The sequence below is a fragment of the Mustela nivalis genome (assembly GCF_964662115.1).
Source record: "Mustela nivalis genome assembly, chromosome: 18".
NCBI classification, from domain to species: Eukaryota; Metazoa; Chordata; class Mammalia; order Carnivora; family Mustelidae; genus Mustela; species Mustela nivalis.
The window spans coordinates 6,746,955-6,772,473 of record NC_139037.1 but is presented as its reverse complement, the minus strand read 5'-3'; the positions used below and the strand labels follow the sequence as shown (position 1 = coordinate 6,772,473).

At 46.9% G+C, this 25,519-nt stretch overlaps 1 protein-coding gene and 1 long non-coding RNA gene across 2 annotated transcripts in view; one reads left to right on the top strand and one right to left on the bottom strand.

Annotated features, from left to right (window-relative positions):
* LOC309853213 overlaps positions 1-24,656 on the top strand; it is a 42,568-nt gene extending 17,912 nt beyond the window's left edge. Inside the window, exons 4-9 of the long non-coding RNA XR_014305577.1 lie at positions 9,523-9,572; positions 10,876-11,029; positions 17,852-17,990; positions 18,809-18,967; positions 21,485-22,012; positions 23,921-24,656. This is a non-coding gene — a long non-coding RNA (uncharacterized lncRNA). The remainder of the gene's footprint in view (positions 1-9,522; positions 9,573-10,875; positions 11,030-17,851; positions 17,991-18,808; positions 18,968-21,484; positions 22,013-23,920) is intronic.
* LOC309853205 (polycystin-1-like protein 2) overlaps positions 1-25,519 on the bottom strand; it is a 160,645-nt gene that overhangs the window by 49,281 nt on the left and 85,845 nt on the right. Inside the window, exons 7-17 of the mRNA XM_082711039.1 lie at positions 20,138-20,367; positions 17,969-18,373; positions 15,442-15,519; positions 12,580-12,629; positions 10,752-10,869; positions 8,551-8,758; positions 6,205-6,322; positions 5,391-5,532; positions 3,536-3,712; positions 2,865-3,010; positions 2,020-2,214 (exon numbers count right to left, since the gene is read on the bottom strand). Of these exons, the coding sequence (XP_082567165.1) occupies positions 2,020-2,214; positions 2,865-3,010; positions 3,536-3,712; positions 5,391-5,532; positions 6,205-6,322; positions 8,551-8,758; positions 10,752-10,869; positions 12,580-12,629; positions 15,442-15,519; positions 17,969-18,373; positions 20,138-20,367 (1,867 nt within the window). The remainder of the gene's footprint in view (positions 1-2,019; positions 2,215-2,864; positions 3,011-3,535; positions 3,713-5,390; positions 5,533-6,204; positions 6,323-8,550; positions 8,759-10,751; positions 10,870-12,579; positions 12,630-15,441; positions 15,520-17,968; positions 18,374-20,137; positions 20,368-25,519) is intronic.

Here is a 25,519-nt window from a genome sequence, read left to right as displayed (position 1 = left end):
GGAGCACAGAGGCTTCTGGGGACCGTGCTTCCTAAGCCACAGAGCCCTAGGAAGGGCTGGCTGGGGGCTGGCCTTGGCAGCCACAGAGAAAAACTAAGAATATAATTTCAGCACTGCCAGGGAGGACTTTCCCCAGCGACGAAAGAGCCCTCTCTCTGCACTGTCCACTCACCACATGTGACTTTTGAGCCCATGAAATGTGGCCAGTGCAACTGGAGAACTGAATTTTAAACTTTATTTCAATTTAATGTTTAATGTTTAATTCAGATGTAAGTTCCTAGATGTGGCGAGTGGCGACCTTTTGGCACAGCACAGATCTGAGTGAACCGTCCCCCTCCCCCGGCCTGCTCACTCAGCCTACCTGTCTGACCGCCCTTCCTGGATCTGCAGAGTTCGGGTGTGTCTGCTGTTAGCTTAGGGTGCAAACAGGCTCTGGCTTGGATGGAGGAGAGAATAGGCCAGTATATGAGGGGACTCTGGTCAGAATGTTCTGGTAGGAGAAATTGTGTTTGCTTCTGCAGTTCTTCCTCCCTCCTTCATCACTGTCCTGGAGGCAGCTTCTGTGGAGATGCTACTGGCTTCTGCCTCTCTGGCCAGTGCACTCATTCAGTGGGAGATGAGAGGGCAGGAAGAGAGAGAGCTAGAAGCTATTCTCCTGGTGCCTGGGCCACTGGTGGGTCAACTGCCTCATTCTTCAGCAACCATTGCTTCCATCAGGGAACCCCTACCATGCAGTTGCCCCCTCCAGATTCTGGTCACTTCAGGCTGAACTCCAATTTTTATCAACAGAGCCCTTCTTAAATTCTTCTTAGTGCTTCCATTAGAATTTTATACCTTCCTCCTGTCAGGACCCCGGTATTTCATGAGGAGACCTTGGGTCAAGCTGCATAATCTGTGGGCTTGGGGACCGCAGGACATCCAAATGGAAGTCTGCCATAGGTAATGTTCAGAGTAAATGCAACCCCGACTGAGAACCAGGAATGTGTGGGGGTGTAGAGAGGGGCGAATGTAAAACAAGGGTAGGGGTGAGAGGTGTAGGAGGGCAGGAGGTGGACGGGGAAGAGCCAATCTGGGTCGGAACCTCATCTTCACCACCTTCTTAGAAATGTTGGCCTGGGCAGACTTTTAAAATTCTCTTGCCCTATTTCCTCTTCTGTAACATAGATGGGGATCTCACCATTTACCCTGTAGGGTTTTAGTGAGAATTATATATCCCTGAAGCTCTTGGGGCTGGCAGGATATAGTAGGTGCTCAGTAAATGTCAGTTATTTATCTCTAAGTAATTACGGTGACAGCCATCGCTTTCCACATGTCCTGCACCATGCTAAGTACTTTCATGCCAACCCTTCAGGGGACCAGAGAAGTCTTTCTTTTCTTCTCCATGCCCAGCAGGTGTATGTGATGCTGTGTGTGTGTGTGCACCCACACATATTCATACAGTGGATACCAGGAGTGGAAGTCCTCGTCCACTCTGCAATAGCCGTTTGTCCTGTCAGCTTGTAACACGTGAGATGGCCGCTCTGTGGATTAACACTGGTTGAATGTCAGTAATTTCAAATGGCTTGACCTAACCTTATGAGGAAAAATACTATTTATTATCCCTATTTTCCAGATGGAGAAATTAAGGCTTAGAGAAGTTCATTCACCAGCCCATGACAGTACAGATGGCAAGTGGCAGAGGTGAGATGACCTTCAGGGTCTAACTCCAGACCATTAACTATATGAGTGAGGCCAGGCCACATTTCTCCTCTAGCCTCGGATTTGTTATCTTTGACAGGAAGGCCTGGAGCAATACTCTTAAATTTTCCCCTGCCATAGAAGCCTTTGACTCCATGAGGCCGAGCAGGGCAAGCAGGTTTCCATCATTTGAAAGGACCAGAGAGGGAGCTGATGTCAACAGGCATCAACTCGGCAGATACCGAGGCTTCCCAGCTCTGTGAATTTCACTCCTCACCCTGAATGGCTGTGTATAGACCCTGGGGCCCAGCGGACAGCATGAAAGAGGCCCATCTTGAGCACCTTCTGTCTGACGTCCATGTTCAGCAGCCGCCTGCAGCCCTGCCCCTGGCACTCCTGGTCTAGCACGGATGACACAGCTCTGGCCAGCTGGAAGAGCCGCTCAGGGTCCCCCTCGCTTTGCAGAGTGGCGGTGATGTTCTCCAGCACTGCAGCCTGGAATGCCACGTTCTCAACACTGGTGTCTCCAAGTCCCACCTAACAGGGAAACCAGAAGCACATTCAGTGCACGGAAGACCTCAGCTCACCAGTTCTTGTTCCAAAACTGGAGCCTGAAGTCAGTCTCTGGAGGCAAACCAGAGCAAGGCTGGAAGGCTTTGTACCTGGTGCGGATTCTCTCCTGAGGCTGAGGGCAGCTGGGCCCACTGGAGGCAGACAGCAAACAGCCACTGAAAGCAAACCTTGGGCAAGTCTCTGCTCTACCCTCATCGTGGGTACGCACGCACCTCATCGTGCCCCCAATCCCTTCCTGTTCCACCTGGCCCCTCACCCTTCAAATTTACCCTGATTTTATCCAGCCTCAGCCATGTACTCATTATGGCTGATTTGGGTCCTCCTTCCTCTAGACTCTGATGGCACTGGTCTGTCTCATCCAAGGCCCTACCCCAGGTCTGGCCACTGAGAGGTAGGATCTGTGAAGGTAGAGACCATGTCTGTTTTGTTCACAGCTGTGTCCCCAGGGCCTGGTACATAGCAGGTGCTCTGAAAATACTCGTTGAAGGAAGGAATGGCTCAGTGACTCATCTGGTCATGCCCTTGGCTCTCTTCAATCCGGTCACCAACTTGGTGAGGTTAAGTTGGGTCAACAAGTTTTCTCAGTAAAGAAACAAAAGGCCGTCACCACCCACCTTCACCACTGCGTGGGCCTGCTCTTTGTCCCCTGCGAGACTGGAGACAGAAATGACCACTGTCAGCATGAAGTCATTGTTTACTTTCCCAAGTGGCAAATAAACTGACGGGAGGGCAGGCTCAGGGCCACAGTGTAGACAGGAACCTGGTAAATGGAAACTGAACAGTTAGGGGGCATTCCCAGGCTCCAGGGAGACTGGAAACCCACCAAGGTAGAGCCTGCTGACAAGGACACAAAACCCACAGCTCATGAAGACATGGCAGGCACTCAGGGACCCCATGATTTCAGAGAGAAGACAGCCACCTATACTGATCCGCTGGCCTCCCTAGGTAATCATATGCTGCTAGGACTTTGGAATAAGTTTACTGGAATCCATAAAAAATTTCAAAAATTGTTTCCCTCTTTACAGGTTTAAAAAAAATTAAAGGTAACAAACCAAATTACAAAAAGGAGGAGGAAGAGGAAGAGGGGAGGAGGAGACCTTAAAAATAGCACCCCCTCCCTGCAGGTGTGTGGCTGGGTCAGTGTGCCTGGGGCTGGGGTTAAGGTGTAGGCGCTTCTTTATTCTGCAAACCTCTTTCACACATGCAACACACTTTTTGCAGCTCCCTGTTCTGGGAGAAGTGGAGCCTAGTAGCTGAAGGGAGAGCAGGAGCCCTGGGCCGGTACCTGACTCCAGGCAGAAGCAGTACTCCAAGGGGGCCAGGGCTGAGGATGTATTGCAGAAGATGGTGAAGCTCGTCAGAATGGTACCCTCCTCCGGGGTGATGGCACACGTGGGCACCACAGGGAGAGGCAGAGAGCTGATCACATGGGTGTCCTCTCCGTGGGCGTGCCTGCTTACTGCTGGGGAGTGAAGACGAAGGGTGCTTGAGGGGTTCTGTGGGTCATACAGACCACCAGGCTTCAGGATTGCCCTGGGAGCTTGTTAAGCATGCAGAGTCCCATGCCCGTGTCCTGACCCTGAGCCTCAGACCTCTTTGGAGGTTCTGGACTGAGGCCCAGAAATCTGCATATCTCACAGCTCTCCCTGATGCAGGGTATCCTGGGGCCTCACATTTTTTTTTAAAAGATTTTATTTGACAGAGAGAGAGAGATCATAAGTAGGCGGAGAGGCAGGCAGAGAGAGGGGGGGGAAGCAGGCTTCCCGCTGAGCAGAGAGCCCAACGCGGGGCTTGATCCCAGGACCCTGGGATCATGACCTGAGCCGAAGGCAGAGGCTTAACCCACTGAGCCACCCAGGTGCCCCGGGGCCTCACATTTTGAGAGTCAGTCCTTCATCTGTAAAACAGGGCTGATAAACACACACACACACACACACACACACACACACATTTTTATATATATATTTAAGATTATATGTATTTATTTGACAGAGAGATACATAGCAAGGGAAGAAATATAAGCAAGGAAAGTGGGAGAGGAAGAAGCAGGCTTCCTGCTGAGCAGGGATCCCGATGTGAGGTTCGATCCCAGGATCTTGGGATCATGACCTTAGCTGAAGCCAGACGCTTAATAACCAAGCCATCCAGGCACCCAAAAAGGGCTAATATTAATAGCTTCCTCAGAGCTTTGGTGAGGAGGAAGTATTTGGAAAACAAAATGACTTGCTCAAGGTCACCGAGCTCAGAAGGGCCATGCCCAGAATCTAGAAACGGGCTGATTCTGCCCAAAGCCTTGCTTTTTCCAGGCCTCCACCTGCACCAGCATCCTTTATCACTGGTATTTCAAAAAGAGTATATACCTGGAAGAGCTGGGCATAAAGAGAATTTTAACCAATATGATTTTAACCAATTCCTAACCAATTTTTAACCAATTTTAACCAATCTTTAACCAAAATGATTAGTGTAGGGGCGCTTGGGTAGCTCAGTCATTAAGGATCTGCCTTTGGCTTGGGCCATGACCCTCGAGTCCTTTATACCCGCATCAGGCTCCCTGCTCAGCGGGAAGCCTGCTTCTCCCTCTCTGACTATGCCCTGCTTGTGTTCCCTCTCTCGATGTCTCTCTCCCTCTATCAAACAAAAAAATCTTAAAAAAATGATTAGTGTAGACCTAATCCAAAAGGTTCGGGGCACACCTCAGAGTGTTCATTTTGAACTAGTACCTCAGGTTGTTCCAGTATGGGAGGTCCGTGGGCCACTTTGAGAAAAACTGAGTCAAGTGAATCCATCCCCAAAAGAATAATCACCCATCATTTGTCGTTTTGAGAATCTACATTTGCTACAGCACTGGGCTTGTTTAAAGTGAGAATCTTCTGGCAGGACACGCGGACTGCACCACCCCGGAACAATCTGTCTCCTCCACCCTGCATAATGCAATTCAGAGGCAGGAAACTGAGGTGCAGAGAGTTGAAGTGCCTCGCCTCCCAGCTAGAAAGTGGTGGCAAAGGGATGAACCCCAGAGCCTGTGTCTGGCCCCTGACCCTGCACCGAAGTCCCACATTTCAGGGCTTCTGGGTTTGTCTTGGTTCACTTTCTGTGGCAGACGGGACCCATGACAAGAAACTGAGCAGGGGCCTGCACACCTGTGGCTCTGTTCCGGGTGGCCTGGCCCCAGGTCTGCAAGAAGGAGCTGTTCCGCCGCAGTGTGGTGGTGTTGCTCTGAGGGAGGGTTGAAGCACTCAGCCCAAATCCCCGGAATCTGCAGGCAGCCGGGAGAGGCTCAGCCTGAAAGAGAGCAGCAGCTAAGAGACCCTGAGGCTTCAACCAGGCTCCTGGACTCAGCAGGGCAGTGGCTTCTCACCCCTGGGGCCTTGGAGCAAAGACACCATACGCTTCTCTGAGTCAGCCCAAATACCCAATTTCTAGCCCGATGTAGGTGTTTGTCTGAGATCAGACAAAAGGTGTCCCTTGAAGGACACCCCTAGACTGGGATTCATATGCAGATCATTTACTGAGGGAGGCTCTTGGGAAAACCAGAGCGGAGAGGGAAGCAGAGGGCAGAGAAATGGTTTCAGGAGGTGTCCAGCCAGCCTCAGCCTGATCCCACAGTGAGTGTGAGCTGTACCACAGAAGTTCTCTTACTCAGAGGCAGGGGGCTGGGGCATTAGACCCCCATGTCCATCGGTGACCAGCGAGCAGTCCCTCCACAGAGGCTGGGACGGGTGTATCAGCCTGGGCAGAGGGACTGAGCTGGGGCCCCCGCAGCATTTGCTGTGATGTTTCCCCATTGCTTCTGCTCCCTTGTGTTCATTCTCCCTTCTGACCAGTGCTCTGGTTTTCCTCTGGGGAACACCACCACCCCATCCCCGTACCCCCGGCTCAGTCCTGGGCATGTGACACATGTGGCTGTCAGTCAGCCAAAACAGGAGTGGCTGCCACCTTCCCCAGTGTCCTCACCTTCCCCAGAGAGGCGTCCTCTAAGTCCCAGTTGAACATGGCTACTGAGGAGTCATCCCCCATGGTGACTCTGAGCACGACATCTTCACTGGCATTCGCTGGTCCACAGTTCTCACAGCTGAGAGGGAGATAGAACAGAGTGTGGAAGTTCACTTCAGCCTTGTGGCCTCGTCGTCTTTTGTCTGGTTCTTCTCAGGTCATTTGTGAAGGTGGCAGAGGGCTTTTTTTCAAGTGAAAGAGGAAATAAAAGTAACCCATGCCCCAACCAAAACCAGGACATAGCGTTGGTCATGGAGATGGAATGATTTGTGCCTGACTGAATTCCCACTTCATTCCTGATGAAAGACAATGGTATGGAAAGTGCATGAAACCTAGGGTCCTCAGATCCTGTCCCTGTCTCGTAAGAACGGTTACCTTGCATGAGTCACTTTAACTCTCTGAGCCTCAGTTTCCTCACCTGCAAAGTGGTGGGGGGCGTGGGAGGGATAAGAGCAGACAATATTTCCGTGATTCCTTCTAGTTCTAACAATAATAAAGGAATGCTGTGGTTTTATTGCATGCATGCCACAGGTTATAAATGATTTGCATCATTGTTTGCTTATCCAGGGCTTACCACGCCCCTAGGAGCAATGTATTAGAATCCCCTATCACAGACAAGCAAAGTAAGCTCAGGGAGCCAATGTGATTTGTCCCAGGTCACATAACTCCTTAGTGGGGAAAGGGAACATGCACCAACACGTCTATATTCAGACACTGGGCCTTCTCTCTAGCATCCCACTCCCTCCCTAGTGCCAATAAAAGGTCACTCTGGCGCCTGCCGTGTGTCCAGTCCATGTGCAGGACCTTTCAGCTTTAACTTCTTTGCAACTCTCAATCTCCCTACTTCTGTCTTCATGTCCATCCTAGCACAGGTGTACCAGACATTCTCCTACAAATCTTTGTGGCTCTGGGCACTAGGAGACTAATGTCCATGGACTCTAATCTCCATGGACTGTGTCACCTGAGTTTCTGTGCCTCTGGCTTCTGGTTGGGTCTAGCAATGGGAGGCACTGGCTGGGGATCAGATGGTGAAGGTGGGGGAGGTGGGTATTTATTTACCAATGGCCCTGCGCCTTAACAGGTGGGCAGGAGTTAGCAATGGCTGTTCCTCTAACCAAGACCCCAGCTCCCGGTGGTCCTAGCAATGCCATCCGCCCTCCTTTCCTATGCAATCCTGAGAAGGAAAGTGGCTTCCTCCTATTGTAGTCCTGCACTGCCAACCCTAGTTTGTTCCCTTATCCCTGCCTGCATCTGTACGTATACCCTTTGTCCAATTCTCATCAACTCCCAGTTTGAGGGAGACAGCTACTTCTTTTTCTTTTTTAAACGTATAATGTATTATTTGCTTCAGGAGCACAGGTCTGTGAATCATCAGTCTTACACAGTTCACAGCACTCACCATAGCACGTCGCTCCCCAATGTCCATCATCTGGCCACCCTGTCCCTTCCCCCATGCCCCATTGACCCTCACTTTGTCTCCTGAGATTAAGAGTCTCTTATGGTTTGTCTCCCTCCATGGTCCCAACTTGTTTCATTTTTTTCTCCCTCCCTTCCCCCTCTAACTCCCTGCCCTGTTTCTCAAATTCCTCATATCAGGGAGATCATATGATAGTTGAGACATCTACTTCTTGCTCGGACCCACTTGATAGACCAGGCTACCTTGAGCTCTCACCTTGACTCCTGCAAGAACTCAAGTGATCTCCCGGAGCCCTCTCTTGCCCTCCTCCAACCCACTCTCCACCCTGTTACCACAGAATTTTGAAGTAAGGCACGATCCCCTCCCCGGCCTACTTGCAACTCTTGGGTGACTTTTCAGGACTTTAGGACTATAGGACTTTTCCAGAACTCTATAAAATGATGTCTATGATATAACCCACAAGGTTCCACCAGAGCCAGGCCCTGCCTTTTCTCCCAGTTTCTTTTTGCCCCTCTTTCTCCCTCCATACTTGAGCCACACCTGTCTCTTTCACTTCCAGCTATTCTGTGCTCCTTCCTTTTGCCATCCAGTTTCCTCTCCTGCCCCCTTTTCTTGCCATGCTAGCTCCTCTTCCTTCACATCTCTGCTAAGGGAAACCTTCCCTGGTCCCAAGTCCAGGCTGCTGTCATTGGGATACACTACCTCCCTGCATTCGTTGGGGCCAATCATTGCTGACCACCAGGAAGCACTCCATGTGAGAACTGTGACCAGGTCTATTGGGCCACTCCTATAAGACTTGTCCCTATGTCTATGCCAGCCTGAGCTGGGTCTTCAGTAAATGGTGGCTGAAGGGATGGCAATGCCACAGGAGTTTGCTCTCTTGCCCCCACCTGACTCGAGGCCCGAGTTCCGGGGGGGCAGACACATAGAGGCACTGCTCCTCCCGGTTCTGCAGCTCCCCGCCTCTCCAGGTGGCCAGGCGCAGGGTGACGGTGGAGTTGGGCGGTGGCAGGCAGGACGGAGGAAGCACCAGCTCCCTTTGGTCTGTGCGGAGCAGCTGCCTCTCAACACAGTAGCTCCACTGGTCCCAGCAGTGTCCTGAGGGGAAGGGGGAAAATGCTGTTACCAATCCAAGGACCCTTCCGGTTTGGCATTTTGGGGGAAGAAAAGAGACATAGATAAGAAAAGGAGCTCCAAAGAGAGAATTTGAGGAGCACTCCCACTTGCAGGGTGTGGCAACAGTGCTGCGGAAGGATGCTCCTGGGGAAATGAGTGGTGCTTCCCCCTGACTCTGAGCACACCTGCAGGGGATGTCAGCTTCTTTTACTTCATGTGGCACCGGCCACTGCTAAAGAATGAGCGGCCAGGCATACAGCAGGAGAGAGGCCAGGAGGATAGACAGCTCTGCCTGGGTGAGCACCGAGGCAGTTTCTTGTCCCTGGTGTAATTTCACTCTACCTGGAAGGCTGACCTCAGCTGTACGTTTCTGTGGGTACACTGGGGACCTGGGGACCTGGGGCCTGTATCCCATCTGAGAGGCCGCATGTCCCCTCTGGCTTTATGATACCATCTCAGTAAGTCCCTGTATCCTTTGCCCTTCATCTCTGTTGATGGATCTTTATCCATCAATCACCTCGCTTCCCCCGTCCCCCTCGTTATTGGATTTAGGGCCAACCCAGGTAATCCACGATGACCTCATCTGCAGAGTCTTAACTTAATTATATCTGCAGAGACTCATTGCAGAGGTCATTGTTCTGGGGATGAGGACATGAACGTATCCTTTTGGATTCAGTGTTTAACTCCCTATAGGTACCAAACGCACAGAGTGGAGGTGATTGCCTTCCCATCTTTGTGTTGCACAGAGTTCTGGCGTGTCCTTCTGGAGCCTATCCCTGCCTGCGTCAGAATATAGGTATGTGTGTTTGTGTGTGTGTCATTGTTCCACACACAGCATTCTCTATGCCCTTCTGGACTTGGCCTTTCTTAATGCATCTTAGTAAGCATCCCATAGCCATACAGCTGCCTTATTTTTGTTAACAGCTATGTAGTCTTCCCTGTCTGGATGTACCCATTTTATTGAAGCATTCCCCGCTTGATGAATATTCAGGGTGCTTGCAAGCATCTGCTATTTCCACCAGTGCCATTCATGAGACATGATCTAGGGTCAGTCCATCAGCTCAACCACCCAAACTCTATACGTGCATCCTCTATGAATCCTGATAATGATAATTAATATTCAAAAGGGTATACTGAGCACTTACCAGTGGATATCGAAAGGCTTCAAGTTTTCCATGACTTTTGACCCAGCTATCCCATTTCTTAAAATTTATTATTTTCTAAAAATTTATTTATGAAAGTAACCAGAGAATCAAATAAAGATAGAACTATAGGGATGTTCATTACAATGTTGTTTATAAGGGCAGATAATTCAAAACAACCTAAATGTCCAAAAAATAGGGTACCAGTAAATAAATGATCATATACTAACTAGACAGTCTATTATACACTTATTGTGAAATCAAGATGGAGAAGATATCATGACATTAAAATATACAGGATATATTGTTCAAAGAAAAAACAGTTAACAAAAATAATATGTACAGTAGGGATGGCATTAATTTTCAAAAGAATGACTGCCCACCTAGGCTATATCCCTATAGAGAGGAGGACAACCATTTCTAAGTAATGGGCACTGGTGCTACTCTCTTGATTTGTCTGAAAATGCCTCCTCACTTCTAGACTCTTCCTGGCAATGTATCAAGGGCAAGGAAGTGAAAGGAGGGCAGTTGTTGTTTTTATTTTATTACTGACTTTTGTGATGAAAATAAAGCAGATTGACTTTTAGGACTAATTACTGTTCTCACATATTTTACAGATAGTGCATCTCCTTGTTGCCTGCCTTCAAGGCTACATCTGCCTTGGTTTCCCACTGCTTCTTCTGACCCTGCCATTTCCATGGAATTCTTAATCTGGCACTTGCAAGGGTCAGGCAAAAGTGATACCGGTGTGAAGGTTAAAAAATGGCAAAGCTGACCTCTGTCCATTACTTTGTGGCAAGATAGGATAGTTCCAGAACTCTGCAGACACCTACCACATGACCACTGGAAACGTAAATCCTTGTCACTGTCTGGCCAGCCCAGAGTCACAGTCGTGAAAGGATCCACATACTGACCAGGTTCCATGTATACCTGCACGTTCCCTTTCTCTCTCTGCAGAAAAAGCAGCTGGCTGGTGAGATGCCCATCCACAGTTGGCACGCCACCTCCCACCCCACAGCAATCTGTGCCAAGGGTACCCACAGTATAGGGTGTGGAATGGAAACAGACCCTGTGGGACCCACCTGGCTCACCTCCAGGGATGAATCACAGGGTAAGTAACTTTAGTCTGAATGTGGGCTCAGTGTTAAGGGTCCACCATGCATCCACCTTTAACAGAGCCTGCTCTGGACCAGGCCCCATGCTTGATGCCCAGAGATACAGGAATAGAGACCTGGGCCTTGCCCTTAAGTTTGGGAGGGAAGACAGACAAGGAAACAGACAAAATACAGAGTGCTAACTGCTGCGGAGAGAGGGGGTCCAGAGGATTATGAGAATGTGTAAGAGGGAGGCAGTAGGTTGAAAACATCTGCTTCTATGAAGATTTGATATCATTCGATTCCTGGGCTGCTGTGGATTAAATGAGGGGAGGTTGTGACATGCTTTCTACTGTATCTGGTGCAGAGGAAGGCACAGAGCTATGACCTCTACAAAGTGGATAGCTGGTGTCAGGGCAAGTTTCTCCAGAGGACAGGATCACAGAGCTGTTGTGAAGGAGGAGGAGTAAGTGAGCCTGTGAGTTCTAGGAGGAGAAATCAAGAGGCATAAGATATTCTCCTTGAGTAAGTTCTAGTAGGACCTATTAAACGGCCACCCTGAGAGGACAGCCTGTATAGCAGGAAGCCTCATAGCAGACCTCAACCCCTAGTGGTCTCCCATGGCCTAAGAATAAAACCCAAGTCCCTGTCTTGGTACCTAAGACTTCATGGGATCTGGCCTCTGTCCATTTCTCTGTAATCTCCTACATGCTCCTCCTACCCAGCCCCCTTGGCCTCAGGCCAAATTCCAGCCCCAGGGCCTTCATATCTGTGCACCCTGAAAGCTCTTATTCTGCTTTCCAGCATGACTGACTGTCTTATCTTCAAGTTCCAACTTGAATGTCTCCTTCCGACAGGCCTGATCACATTTGCTAGGCCACCCTGTGTTGGTTGCTGTCACTGCACCCCATTGCTTCTAGTTAGACATTTATCACAACTCCTAACCAGATGCTAATTTATTCAGTAGTTTCACCTACTAGTCTCCAAGAAGGCAGGGGACCATGGCTGTTTATTCACTTTTGTAGCTATAGTCCCTAACACCAGGCCTTGGATAATGTAGATGTACAGTTTTTGTTATTGACATGCATAAACAATGTCAATAGCAAGGAGCTGAGGACTTAGTCTTGCTGTAAAAACTAAGGAACCCAGGTGTGTTTTCTAAGCATCAACAGCTATAAATTTTCCTCTGAGCCCTGCTTTAGCTTCATCCCACAAATTTGGATAGGTTGTACTATCATCACTCAAAAAATGTTAAAATTTTCCTTGTGAATTTTTCCTTTGACCTCTTGATGTTTTTCAAATATGCTCTTGAATATCCAAGATGTCTAAAAGGTATGTACCTATCCCAGATATCTTATTACTGATTTGTATTGTGATACTGTAGTGGTTGGAGAATATGCTTGGTTTGATTCCATTCCTTCTGGATCTCTTTTCAAATGAAAGAAACCTCTATGCTTCCTAGTTTTCTGGCTATTAGCACCAGTAAGCCCAAAACCAAAACCAAAGCAGAGTTCTTAGACATCTTTTTCTGGTGAGGTGTTAAGTGTCTAAAAAAACAAATACTCACATTCTTTTCCTTGGCATTTATTCCAGATGGTTCTTGCAGACTGGAAGGAGCTATAAACACAGTGGGAACAGGCATCAGACTTTGGTAGTGTTGATAAGATTTCCAAAGGGCAGAGGCAGAGGTATGCTCAGAAATTTAGCATACATTTAGGCCATAGAAATGGGTAAAAACTCAAACCATCTTGTCCACCATTGGACTAAAGACACCTCTTTGGTTGTTAGGAAAGAGGCAGGCAGTTGCTAATGCAGATAACACAAAATCTGGAGACAGGCCTGTGGCTGTATGTTGTTAATGTTTAACTACCAGTTAAGGGACGGAGTGGGGAGCTCTGATTTGTAGTGTTTGCTGCTTTCTTTGGTGTCTATATTGCCACTAAGGCAGATTTCAAGCTGCCAAGCTGACTGCAGTGATTGTAGAGCAAGAGGTGGACAGAACCAGCTCTCACAAGCTGCTGGCAGCCAGCCTCAGCACACCATGGTACATTTCTGGGTTCTTCTATTGGCCTCTTACCGGCTGTGTGAACCTCGGAGTGTTAGTTATTCTGAGTCTTAGGTTTCTCACCCCTTACAGAAAGGCAATTCCCATTTCTCAAGGGCTGAATGCTGTGCTTAATTGCTTTGTCATCTGTATATATCTGTAAAGAGTATTATTATATCAAGTCTAAAAAATGGAAAATGTACATGCAGTTGGTATGCTCTGAAAATACTAAACCATGAATATGTTAAAGTGTAGTGATTAAGATAGGAATGTGTTTTATCTGCACTGGCAGATTCATGTGCATCTCTAGACCCCAGTGACCTGGTTATTTTAAGATCTGAGTACCATTGATCTGTAAAAAATTCTCTCCCAGTGAATTCCCATTCAGAGAACTCCAACTTTGAAGGTCTGTAAAAATTATACAAAGCAAAGCTAAGATGCTAGACACAGAAGCTGTTCTTAAACCTTTTTTATATATAAGATTTCATTCATCTATTTAATTGGCAGAGAGAGAGAGAGAGAGATCACAAGTAGGCAGAGAGGCAGGCAGAGAGAGGGGGGGAAGCAGGCTCCCCACCGAGCAGAGAGCCAGATGCGGGGCTCGATCCCAGGACCCTGAGATCATGACCCAAGCCGAAGGCAGAGGCTTAACCCACTGAGCCACCCAGGTGCCCCACCATGATCCCAGGACCCTGAGATCATGACCCAAGCCGAAGACAGAGGCTTAACTCACTGAGCCACCCAGGTGCCCCACCATTCTTAACCTTAAGAAGGAAGATGGTCCAGTAACCCTGAGTGAAGAAATCAGGAAAAGTAGTTGCTACCTCTGATCCTGCCATGAATTAGCTTAGTGACTTCTGGAAAGTCATTTAAACTCTCTCAGCCTCAGATTCCATATGTGGAAAACGAGGGCCATGGACAGTAGCAAGGACAGATGTCGTTTTCCCCCATCCAGGTTTTTGGGTCCCCCTTCTCTTGGTAGGAGCACTTACAGGTGACATTTTCCCTGAGGAACCCTCTTTCCCCCACTCTCAGTCCTTGGTTTGGGTGAAGCTGACCCTTCATCATATTCTGGGTGAACATGTGATTCTGGTCTGCCCAATACCACTTTCCCCTGGCCTCAGCACTGGGTCCTGGAGGGAACATGAACCAAGCTTGGACCAGGAGAGGCAACCTCAGGACTTCTGGAAATATCCACAAAGAGGCACTCCTCCTCTAGGGTTAAAGATTGAAGCCTGGGGCCATCCTGCTACTCCTTGGGAAGAAGGAACCACAATGAAGCCTGAGTAGAATGAAGAGATGGGAACAGACAGATTTCTGATGATTGATGATTGAGTGACTGGATCCAGCTGTGACTAAACCCTGGCCTTTTCTGAGTTGATAAAACTTCCTCTGACTTGAGCTAGTTTGACCTGTTTTTCTCTCCATTGCTGCTCAAAGAGCCCTGGCAAACACATTTGAGATGAACTTTCAGCTCTGTGACTGCCACTGTTGGTTGCCCATCCAGCAGCCAGTTCCCCACTCTTCCCGGTTGCCAGAATCTACTTTTCCCACAAAGCTGGAGGTGCGGGATACCTGCTTCCCAGCATTCCTTACAACTGGGGTGCATGACCCTGAGTGATGGTATCTGACAGGAAGATTGCTAGGGATGAGCTGGGGAAATGCTCCCTCCCCACCCCAGTAACAAGAGCTACAGAAAGGGAAAAAAGCTTGAGCAGCTGCTGAGTAATGCTGGGCTGACATGTGATGTCTGGAACTGCAGCAGCCATGTTGATGAGATGCAAGCCTAAGAACAAAGCAGAAGCTCTCAGGATGGCAGAACTGGACAACAGGGGCACCTGGATGGCTCAGTCTGTTAAGTGTCTGCCTTCAGCTCAGGTCATGATCCCAGAACCCTGGGATCAAGCCCTGAGTCCAGCTCCCCACTCTGCCTGCTCCCCCCTCCCTGCTTATGCTCTCTCTCTCTGTCAAATAAATACATAAAATTGTTAAAAAAAAAAAAAAAAAAAAAAAAAGAACACGACAACAGAATGAGCCCGGGTCCTTGTGGTAACACTAAGCCACTGAATCAACCCTGGAATTACTTACCTCCTAAATTCTTAGTAGGTAAGTAGGTGGAACAATAAAACCTTGAGCAGAAAGCCTCCTTTGTTGGGCTTTTTGTTGCTTGGAGCCTAAAGCAACATAATGAATACAAACTCGGATGTTCAGAATTCTTAACAATGGTTGAATGTTTTACTGCTTATTTCACTGCCCCTTAACATCTATAGAGCGAGGTAAGTATTTCAGAGCTTTGTTGTGAAGAGTTCCTCACTGGATCCCAAGCAAGTGCAATGCCCCAGACTCTGGTCATGAGTTCTGTACCCACTTCCCGAAATTCCTTGCCTGTGACAGTGATGCTTCCGACTTCCAAACTTAGGTTTGAGAAGGCATTCCTCACCATCACAGTGACCAGAAAGGTACCTGCAATGCAAAGGGTAGACAATTATGGGTGTTGTAATAAATTGTTTGAGTTTTGCTAAGACAGCTCTCTTAGCATGTACTTCTCAGTTCCACTGATGGCAGAATTTGAATCTTTCATCATCTGAGCATTTAATGAACCCCTGTTGTATACCAGACATGGTGCAAAGCTCTGGGGACACAGAGATGAATGAAATGTGGTCTTTGTCTTCAAGGTCCTTATAGTCTAGTAGATATTTAGGAGACCAAGTGCCAAACCATGGCAGAAATTGGTATGGGGGCACTGTGGACACGGAGCAGGGGATCACTTCATGGATCATGGATCATGGTTCATGGAGGGGGTTAAAACTAAAGTTCAAAGGACAAAAATAGTGTCCATCCTTTGAGGAGAGATTCCAGCAGAAGGAAAGACATGACAGAACTTTTAAAAGATTGCAGGGTAGAAAACAGAAAAGAATTTGTAAGACTTATTTGGGGTACATATGTACCCCACCCCTCTTCTGTCATGGGGAAGGGTGGTAGGTGCTACCTTCTCAAGTCTAGAGGGAAACTCATGAGAGGGGACGCTTGGAAAGGTGAATGTGTGCTCTTTGAGGTTGAGGACCCCCATGGAAGTGTTCCTTACTCATGCCCTGGGAGGGTGGTCTATGATAGGGGGTCATGACAGAGGGTCTATGACAGAGGGTGGAGTGAGAGGGAGAGAGGGAGGGAGGAAAAGTTCTGCATTCCTGCCTTTGGAAAAAACTACAGTCACTACTGGTAGCTGGCCAAGGAAAAGGTGAGAATTTTCTGCAGACCAGATGTTTGTCTAGGGGAAAGGGAGTGCTGGAAAGGGCAGCAAGAATGAGAACAGAGGGGGCGCCTGGATGGCTCAGTGGTTTAAGCCTCTGCCTTTGGCTCAGGTCATGATCTCAGGGTCCTGGGATCGAGCCCCGCATTGGGCACTCTGCTCAGCTGGGAGCCTGCTTCCCCCTCTCTCTCTGCCTGCCTCTCTGCCTACTTGTGATCTCGCTCTGTCTATCAAATAAATAAATATCTTAAAAAAAAAAAAGAATGAGAACAGAGAATGACCTTCTTGGTGATCCAGAAGCAGCAGCAGCTGGCCAGCTGTGGCCAGCTGAGGGAGAGGCATCACCCCTGTCCCGGGAGCTGAGGGACACAGCAGAGGCTTCAGAAGCCCAGAGAAGCTCCCATAAGACAGCTGCAAACATCTGCTGGGCCCTGACAGCAAGACCAGCCAGGACTGAGCCAATGCCACCAGGTAGTGAGGATTTCTGTTCTACCTGGTTCCCTCTCCTTCTTCCTCACCCCCTTCATCCTTGGAGCCATCCAAATCTGTTTTTCTTGTGGGGAGAAGACTACTTGTCATCTAAGAGTAAGCCAAAACCTCATAGGGCCTGCAAAGATTTTATCTATTATCCCCTGCCAAACAACTTTTATAGAAGACAAAAATTAATTTGCATTTGAATTATAGCCTATATGTTGTATGTATTTTCCATTGTCATTTCATTCCATTCTGGATTCCCCCTGTTTCAAGCTGGACCTCTGATACCTGGCAGAGTTCCAGTGTTTTTCTTCTCAAATCTGTCATTTAACCTTCTATGTCTTTTGCCAGCTCTGCTGCTGAGGGCATGATAACCCCACACCTGCTCAGTGTTCCCCTCTTTCTGACATACCTCTGAGACCCAGGGCTAGGGACCCTGAGGACAAGATTCTAGGTGGGCTGGAGGCTCTGTGACCCTCATCACATTCCTGCCTACTGACCTCACCGTACTGCCCTGAAGGACTCTGTTCTCTCCAGATTAAATGCAAATGTCTGCTGTGGTCTCCGCCCCTGGTGGTTCCAGCCAGTCTGTCACCCTATCTCTGTTCCAGCCACATCGTGACACTTTCTCTCTTCTCCCTTCCTCTCCCACTCTTGTTTTTACCTCTTTCTCTCCCCCAAGGGCATGGACTAGTTTCCTGAACCACACACTCCTCTAGAAATGATGGAAAAATTGGACCACTCCAGCCCTCCTTCAGTGGTTCTCAGTGGGGGAGATTTTGCTGTACAGGGGACAGTTGGCAATGTTTGGAGGCATTTCTGTTTGTTGGGACTTAGGGGCCTGGAGCTGCTGGCATCTAGTGGATAGAAGCCAGGGATGCTGCTGAACATCCTACAGTGGGCAGGACAGCCCATTGTATGAGACAGCCCATTGTATGTTGTATGACCATTGGGTCATACAACAAAGTATGACCCAGTCCCAAATGTCAGAAGGGCCAGAATTGAGAACTCCCGTGACTCTGAACTCTATGAAGGCAGATAATAAGTCTCTTCCTTATTTTTGTGACATAGGCTGGATGCTGTGATGTGACCAGGACACACTGAAACTGGCTGGCAGGATGCTGGACACCTGAGTCTGGAAGGGAAGAAGAAGGAAGTTTGGAAAGGGGGTCTGCCAACCCCAAGTACCTTCAAGAGGAACTGCCACATGGTAAATCCCAAATGGCGCCTTGAGGCTTTCTTCTTGGTGGGTGAAGGTTGCATTGAGTCCTGCCACTTCAAAGGTCAGCCCCTCTGGGATACCATGAGCCACCGAGATGTTGACCAGTAGGTCTTGTCCAAGCTCCAAGTGGTCAGAACCCCAGGAGGCCTGTAACCCTGACAGAGGCTCCATGAAGTGGACTGTGATGTTTCTAGAGGGTGCAGAGGTGGTGGTGTTGCTGGTGGCTCGGATCTCCAGCTGGTGCATCCCGGGGCCAATCCTTTGCTGGGCCGCTCGGTCCAGGGTCAGATTGTAGGGCAGCAGGCCGCTCAGTGTGGTGAACTCAGCCAGGCTTGTGTTGCCTGACAGCACAGTGTAAGTCACCCCTGTTCCTGTGTGGGATAAGAAATATTTAAGAATGTTGGCAGCAACCATGCTGGTGACTGTACCAAAGTAGGCAAGACTAGCTCTGAGATCAAGTTCTGGATATAGCTAGGGGCATGGTATAGCCATAAAGACATGTGGAAGTGTGAGTCCCAACTCCAAGTTTAACTGTGGTTATCTCTGAGTAATGGGTACATGAAGGATTTTTCTTTTTGGGTCCTCTCTGCTCATCTGTACATTCTAATTTATACTATGCATGTGTTACCCATAAACTTAAAGGTTTGTAATAAAGATTTGAGAACATTTTGGTGACAGGTTTGGCCTTGGAAGAAGGCTAAGAAGGAAGCATCTCCCAAGGCATGGCTGATTTTTATGCATGACAGTTAGCCTCCAGTCTTGTGCTAGGCAGGAGCAGCTGAAGCCATTTCCTTCCACCTCTGCAGCAGACTGCCTGGAACCCTGCTCCTCAGGAACATGCAGCCTGTCCCCATTAAGATGGGGCTCCCTTACAGGCTGGCACTGGCTGTCCAGCGGAATATTGTGGTTGACTCTGAAAATCGGATTTAAACCACCGAATTATGATTCTCTCCAATAGAAACCAAGTGAGTATATTTTCTTGTTTGAGCAAGGACGATGCAGCTAACGCTGCAGAGAATAATGTTAGCCCTCCGACTCTTCCATTTACTGCTCCCTCTCCCCACACTCGGCGAAGAGCAGGCACTCAATTATATTTGTAGAATGAAAAATGAATGAAGGATTATTTTAGGTTTCCCAGGTGCACAGAGCACCATCTTCAGCCGACAAGGACACCAGAACAGAGAGGAGCCCCAACTACCGCGTTTAAGGGCCTGCAATGGCTCCGTGAAGTCCCTGCTGAGTGAGGCTCTGGGAGCTGCGAGGTCGGACTGAGTCACATCCTCACCTCTGCAGCTCCACGTCAACGCAGTTTACCTCAACAGGCTTCTGTCCAGGTCGCACATTGGACCTGTGCCTGCAGGAAAGATGCTGCCTTCGGTGATGATGGGTCTTAGCTGGTAGGGTCTCTATTGACAAAAGGGATAATATTCAAGAGTATTCAACAGGTGAAATTGCGTGGGTCCCTCCCGACAAAATAGGATGGATATTTTGATAAATCAGAATGGACACTGTGACCAATCGGAATAGATGCTGTGACCGATCAGAAGGGACACCTTGCCTAATCAAAATGGACACAATGACCAATTAGAATGGCCTCTGTGACCAATCAGAAAAGAAACTGGCCAATCAGAGCAGACACCAGCCATAAGAGGTGCTGTGGCTGGAGCAGTGCTTGTCACTGACTAGCAGCCCTGACTGGGGGCAGCATCACTGTGCCAAGCTGGGCAGTGCTGGCTGAACTGGGATGGCCTCGGGCCCAGCTGGTAGCTCTCCCAGTCCTAGTCAAGTTCCCCCAACAAGGAGTGACTTGGAAATTCAGTTCTTACGGGACTGTGGGCGTGCAAAAATGGCATACAGAAGGCTGAGAGCTTCACTAGCTTACTAGGCTTAAGACTTTGAGCCAATTTCTGAATGTTCCCTCTGTTTCTTCATCTGTAAAATAGAGATGATAGTAGTAACGTGTAACAGTATGTGGAGATAAAACTAGTACATATAAAGCACTTAGACCAGTTACAGGCACATACTAGGTGCTAAGTAAATGAGCTAAAAAACTGAGTTCCAAAGCCTGGGAGTTGGATGGATAGATTTGGGGAAAATCAAGGTTGCCTTGACCTTGACCATTTCTGTAGACTCACCTCCATCAAGCACCACCTGAATCCACAATGGGTCCCCGAAGACAGCGCAGCAAAGAGGGCTGGCTCCTGACTGGGACAGGCTGAAGCACCCAGTCACACTGAGCTGCCCTATCTTTTCTCGGATCGTCACATGCTTCTGAGCCATCACGTGCCACTCAGTGGTTGTGCATTCAGCAAACACAGTGAATTCCCCGGGGGCCGTGAACTGGTGGATGATGTTGCTGGATGAACTGCCGGCAATAGTCAGTGTTACCAGTATTAGGAACACACACACACATACATTCACACATGTGTGCACCCATGCACTCACCCGCCTCACACTCCCCTGCTCTGCAAAGATAAATGAAGAAAAAGATGCTACTCAGCCAAGCTGTTGGTGTTCATGAAGATTACGTGGGAATGTCTGGAGCAGGTAGAAGTGAAAGAAAGAGCAATAACCAGCCAGGAAGTTGAATATTTGGTTACAAGTCTTTTTTCTGCTATTTATTTCTTCTGTGGCTCACATAAATCCCCTTTCTGGGTCTTCCTTGCTTCATCTGTAAAATACTATGCCCCAGTCTACCTTTCTGAGCCATATTTTCCCATGTGTAAAAGGGGACCCTAGCCCAAATGTATCAGAATTATGGGTATGTTTTGCTTCTCATTTTCTCAATGAAACTAATTAAAAATCTCTTAACAGGGCCTGTAAAGCCCCACATGACCTGCCTTCCTGAACTCATCCCCATCTCCTGCCACAGCCCCCTAGCTCAATGCCTACTCCCACCTCTCTTCAGTTCCTGGAATATACCACCTCCTGTCTGCCTCAAGGCCTGCAAGTGTGCTGTTCTTAGCTAGGAAAGCTCTTGCCCATCTCTGCTCACACTCACGCTGTTCCTTCTGTTCTCAGCTTAAACATCGCCTCCTCAAGGAGACCTTCCTTTGGTTCCCTATGAAGGAAATGCTGCAGCTTTGTTGCTTCTCCTGGGTGACACTCATCCCTTGTGTGCTTGCTCAGTCACTCTCATTCTTTCTGCAAGGTTGTCCACACAGTGTCTGTCTAATTCTCAGTTATAAATCTGACACCAACACAGTGCCCAGCACAGAGTGGATGCTGAGAAATATTTGACAAATGAGCATATTTGTGAAAAAGCATGGAAAACAGTAACCTGACTTTTGGTGCTGGCCACCACAGTGTAAGCCCACCAGAGCCTATTTCTTCCATTGATTACCATGAAAACCCTGGGCAGATTTCAAACAACAGCTGACAGGTGGGGAAGAAAGTAAAAACTTTAAGAATTATCCATAAAGATGGGGTTTTCCTGTTTTGTGTATTTTTTAACCTCCTGTCTCTCTTGGCTTTGTCCATAGGGTAGCATGAGTCATGAAACTGCACAATGGATGAAGAAAACAAAAACCTCTAGAGAAAAACCCTCTGTTTAGCCAGAGAACCAGGAAAAGGGACCCAATGAGCTTGAAAGCACAGGGAAAATATCTGTTTTGTGTTCTCTTGTTTCTCTCTTGGCCCTGACCTAGGCTATCCTCCCTCAGAGCTGCATTGACTACTTAAGGGGATACAGACACAAAATCCCTAAGAGAAAACCCATCTTTCTAGCCAGAGGAGCAATGGAGAAAGACCTGTAGGAGCTGGAAACTGTGGGGGAAACCCTGAAAAGGAGAGATCTGGAGAGGAGGATCCCCTCACTTCTGTGAACAACCCAGCACAAACCATGACCTCACCCAGAAATTATGCAGGTGCAAAACAGCCCCAAAGACACACAGCCAAAGCTTTGTTGAAGTCAGACTACAACATAAACACCACCCAGAGTGCCACATGTGTGGGGCAGACCCAAACAGCTTTGGAAACTGAATGGACATGGGAAACACGGCTCACAGAAGGCAAGTCGTGAAGTGTGGTCTGAGTCTAACAGGGGTGCTGCCAGCTAAAACAAAACAAACAACAAGCCATTTTCCAGAGGATTTAAACAGGATCCAGAGTCTCAGAACCTACTGTCAAAATGTCCAGAATAATCTAAAATTGCCTGATATACAAAGAATGAGTAAAATTTTATCCAGTCTCAAGGGAAAACATAATAGATGTCAGCCTGTAGATGACTCAGGGGTGGAAATTATCAGACAGACTTGAAATCCACCATCATAACCAAGCTCCATGACATAAAAGTAAATCCTCTTTAAATGAATGGAAAGCTAGACATTCTGAGCAGAGAAACAAACTATTTTTTAAAAAATGAAAATTTTAGAAAACCACAATACCTGAAATAAAAAAATTTTACTAGATGCCTGCAAGAGCTGAATAGTGACAACAGAGGAAAGTTGGTGAACTTGAACATAGAGCAAGAGAAAGTATCCAAGTTGAAGAACAGGTGTTAAATACATTTAAATATTAATAAAATATTGAATTGTTTAAAATGAGCAGAGCATCACCAATCCATGTGACAGTATGAAAAGATAAAATATTTGTGTCATTGGAGTACCAATGAGAAGAGAAAGATTGGTGTAGAAAAATATACTGAGGAAATAATGGTGAAAACCTCCTCAATTTGGGAAAACCCTACATTTAAAGATTCAAGACCCCCCCAAAGGAAAAAAAGTGAAATAATGGTGAAAACCTCCTCAATTTGGGAAAACCCTACATTTAAAGATTCAGACCCCACCAAAGGAAAAAAAGTTAAAGAAAACCATCCCCACGCATATAGTTATCAAACTGCCAAAAATCAAAGATTAATGAGATAAATCAAAAAACCAAACTGCTGGAAAAAATGGCACATTACATGTAGACATGTGAATGAAAGTAGATTTCTCCTCAGAAACCCATGGTGGTCAGAAGACTGTGGCAACATCTTTAAGTGTTGAAACAAAAGAACTTTCAACACTTAATTCTATATCCAGCAGAAAAGTCCTCCAGGGAGTGAAGCAAAATAAAGGCATTCTCAGGAATAAAGAAATCCTCTAAGAGGATTTGTTGTCAGAAAATCTACTATAAAAGAAATGGTTAAGGGAGTTTTTGCAGCTAATGGAAATATCAGAGGGGAACTTGGAATTTCAGGAATGAAGGGAGAGTACAAGTAATGGTTAATTACCTTGGTAAATGAATAGGCTACTTTTCTCCCTTAAGTTCTTTAAATGTGTATGACTGTTGAAAGGGTTTTCGATGTATGTAAGTGTCCTACATAGGACAATTATAAAGGAGGGTGAGCAATGGGACCCATATGCCAGTAAGGCTTCAACATTTTACTGAAGTCAATACTAACTCCATTTGGACAATGAAAGATTATATATATATATATATATATATATATATATATATATATAGTAATCCCTGAAGCAATTACTAGAAAGGTAATAAAGAGAACCAAATAATAGATATGTTAAAATGGAATACTAAAAATATGCAAATACTCCAAAAGAAGATAAGAAAGGAGAGGAACAGAAGGAAAAATAAACAAGGGTGAAGAGAAAACAAGTAACAAAATATAGTAGACCTAAACCTAACTATATCAATAATTACATATAAATAGTCTAAACACAGCAATTATTGTGCCAAATGGGATTTTAAAAAAACCAAGACACAACCAAAGACTGTCTACAAGAAGCCCACTTTAAATACAATGATAAAGATACGTTAAAAGTACAAGTATAGAAGCTACACCAGCAAACACTAATGAAAAAATGATGGATAATGCTTTATTAATATCAGACAATGTAGATTTCAGAACAAGAAAACACTGACTCTTTAGAGAAATGTGAAGGATGGTTTTGAATAGCAAAATCTGGCCTGTTTTTCAGGGATCTGCCTGGAAGAAGCAACTCGTTTCATTTTCTGAACTCTGCTGCCAACTGAAATTGCCCAGGACTAAAAGGCAGAGAAACGGATTTTTCCTAATTTGTCTCCCAGTGAGCTCACCCAAGGGAAAAGACAACAAAGTGGTTTTAGAAACTGCTGCCAACAAAGAGAAGATATGCTCAGAGTACAAAGCAACAGAGGCAACAACTAAACATTTCTGTTACGACGCTATGAGCCAGCAATTCCACTCCTGTGTACAAACCCAACAGAAACATGTACATGTGTGCACCAGAAGACACGTGCTCAAATGTTCACAACTGCGCAATTTGTAATTGCCAAATGGGAAATCACCCAAAAGGACTGCCATCACTAGAATGGATAAGTAAACTGAAGACTGTCCATACAATGGAATGCTATATAAGAATGAGAAAAAAAAATAATGGTTACGCACAACAATATGGACAAATCTCAAAAAGGTATTGTTGAACAGATGTCAGACACAAAAAAGAATACACTTTATGATTCCATTTATAGAAGCTTCAAACGGGTCGCACTGATTGATAGTGGTAGGAATCAGTACTACTAGGGGCCTGAGGAGGATTCCTGGGAGGCAGGTCTTGTTTTGTTTCTTGATCTGAGTGCTAGTGACATGGGTGTGTTCACTGTGTAAAAATTAACTGAGCTGTGTCTTTGTGTGCATTTTTTTTGCATGTATCTATGCTTCAATAAAAAGTTTAAAAATTACTTTAAGATACTGCCACTCACTGATTTGTACATGCTGCTTAGTAGTTGACATTAATGGGATGTGGCTTTTAGAAAATGGAGAAGATAGCTCGTATTTTTTATCTTTGCTCATAATGTCCAATTGTTATGAATACCAAGGTCTGTGTCATTTTGTTCATGTCACTCACAAGTTGCTAGCCAGCTTCGTGGACAGATCAGGCAGTGTGGTGGAGTGGAGAGGGTCAGAAGCTGGAAGTGAGGTCTCCAGAGCTCCATTGGTCACCTGCATAACCTAATGTCTCAGTGCCCTTGTCCATATAAGAAGGCGAGAGCCATTCCCGGGTCATTCTAGGGTTTACATGAGACCATGGCTGAGTAAGTACCTGGCATGTAATGGACTCAAATATTGTATTTTTTTTTAAATAATAGAATGACATTTATGCTACTTAGCCTCTTAGAAATAAAGGTAGTGTCTACTTCTATGTAATGTGAATATAATGGCCACAGTTGTTCATTTCTGAGAATCAACTCTGGGCCGGTTCTTTTCTTCTTTTTAGTCCCATTTAGTCCTTAAATTACCAAGTGATATTAGCAATATTTGTAATAATATTAACAATCACAGATCATGTACCTGAATGCCTAAAGATTCTTATATATCCTCTGTAGTGGATGCACGTCACCGAGAGCCTGTCCTCCAAGACCGAGGTCTGCATCCCCCCAGCACTTTGGCCTGTTAGTGCTGGAGGGCTCACAGCTGAATCCATCTCCAGGAATTGCCCTTAGCTAAAGGGAGCTGGCTCCCACAAAATGCCATCTTGCCTTCAATGGCTGCCCAGGGCCAGAATACAAAGGTTCCACTCTCTTGCCTCAATCAAGTC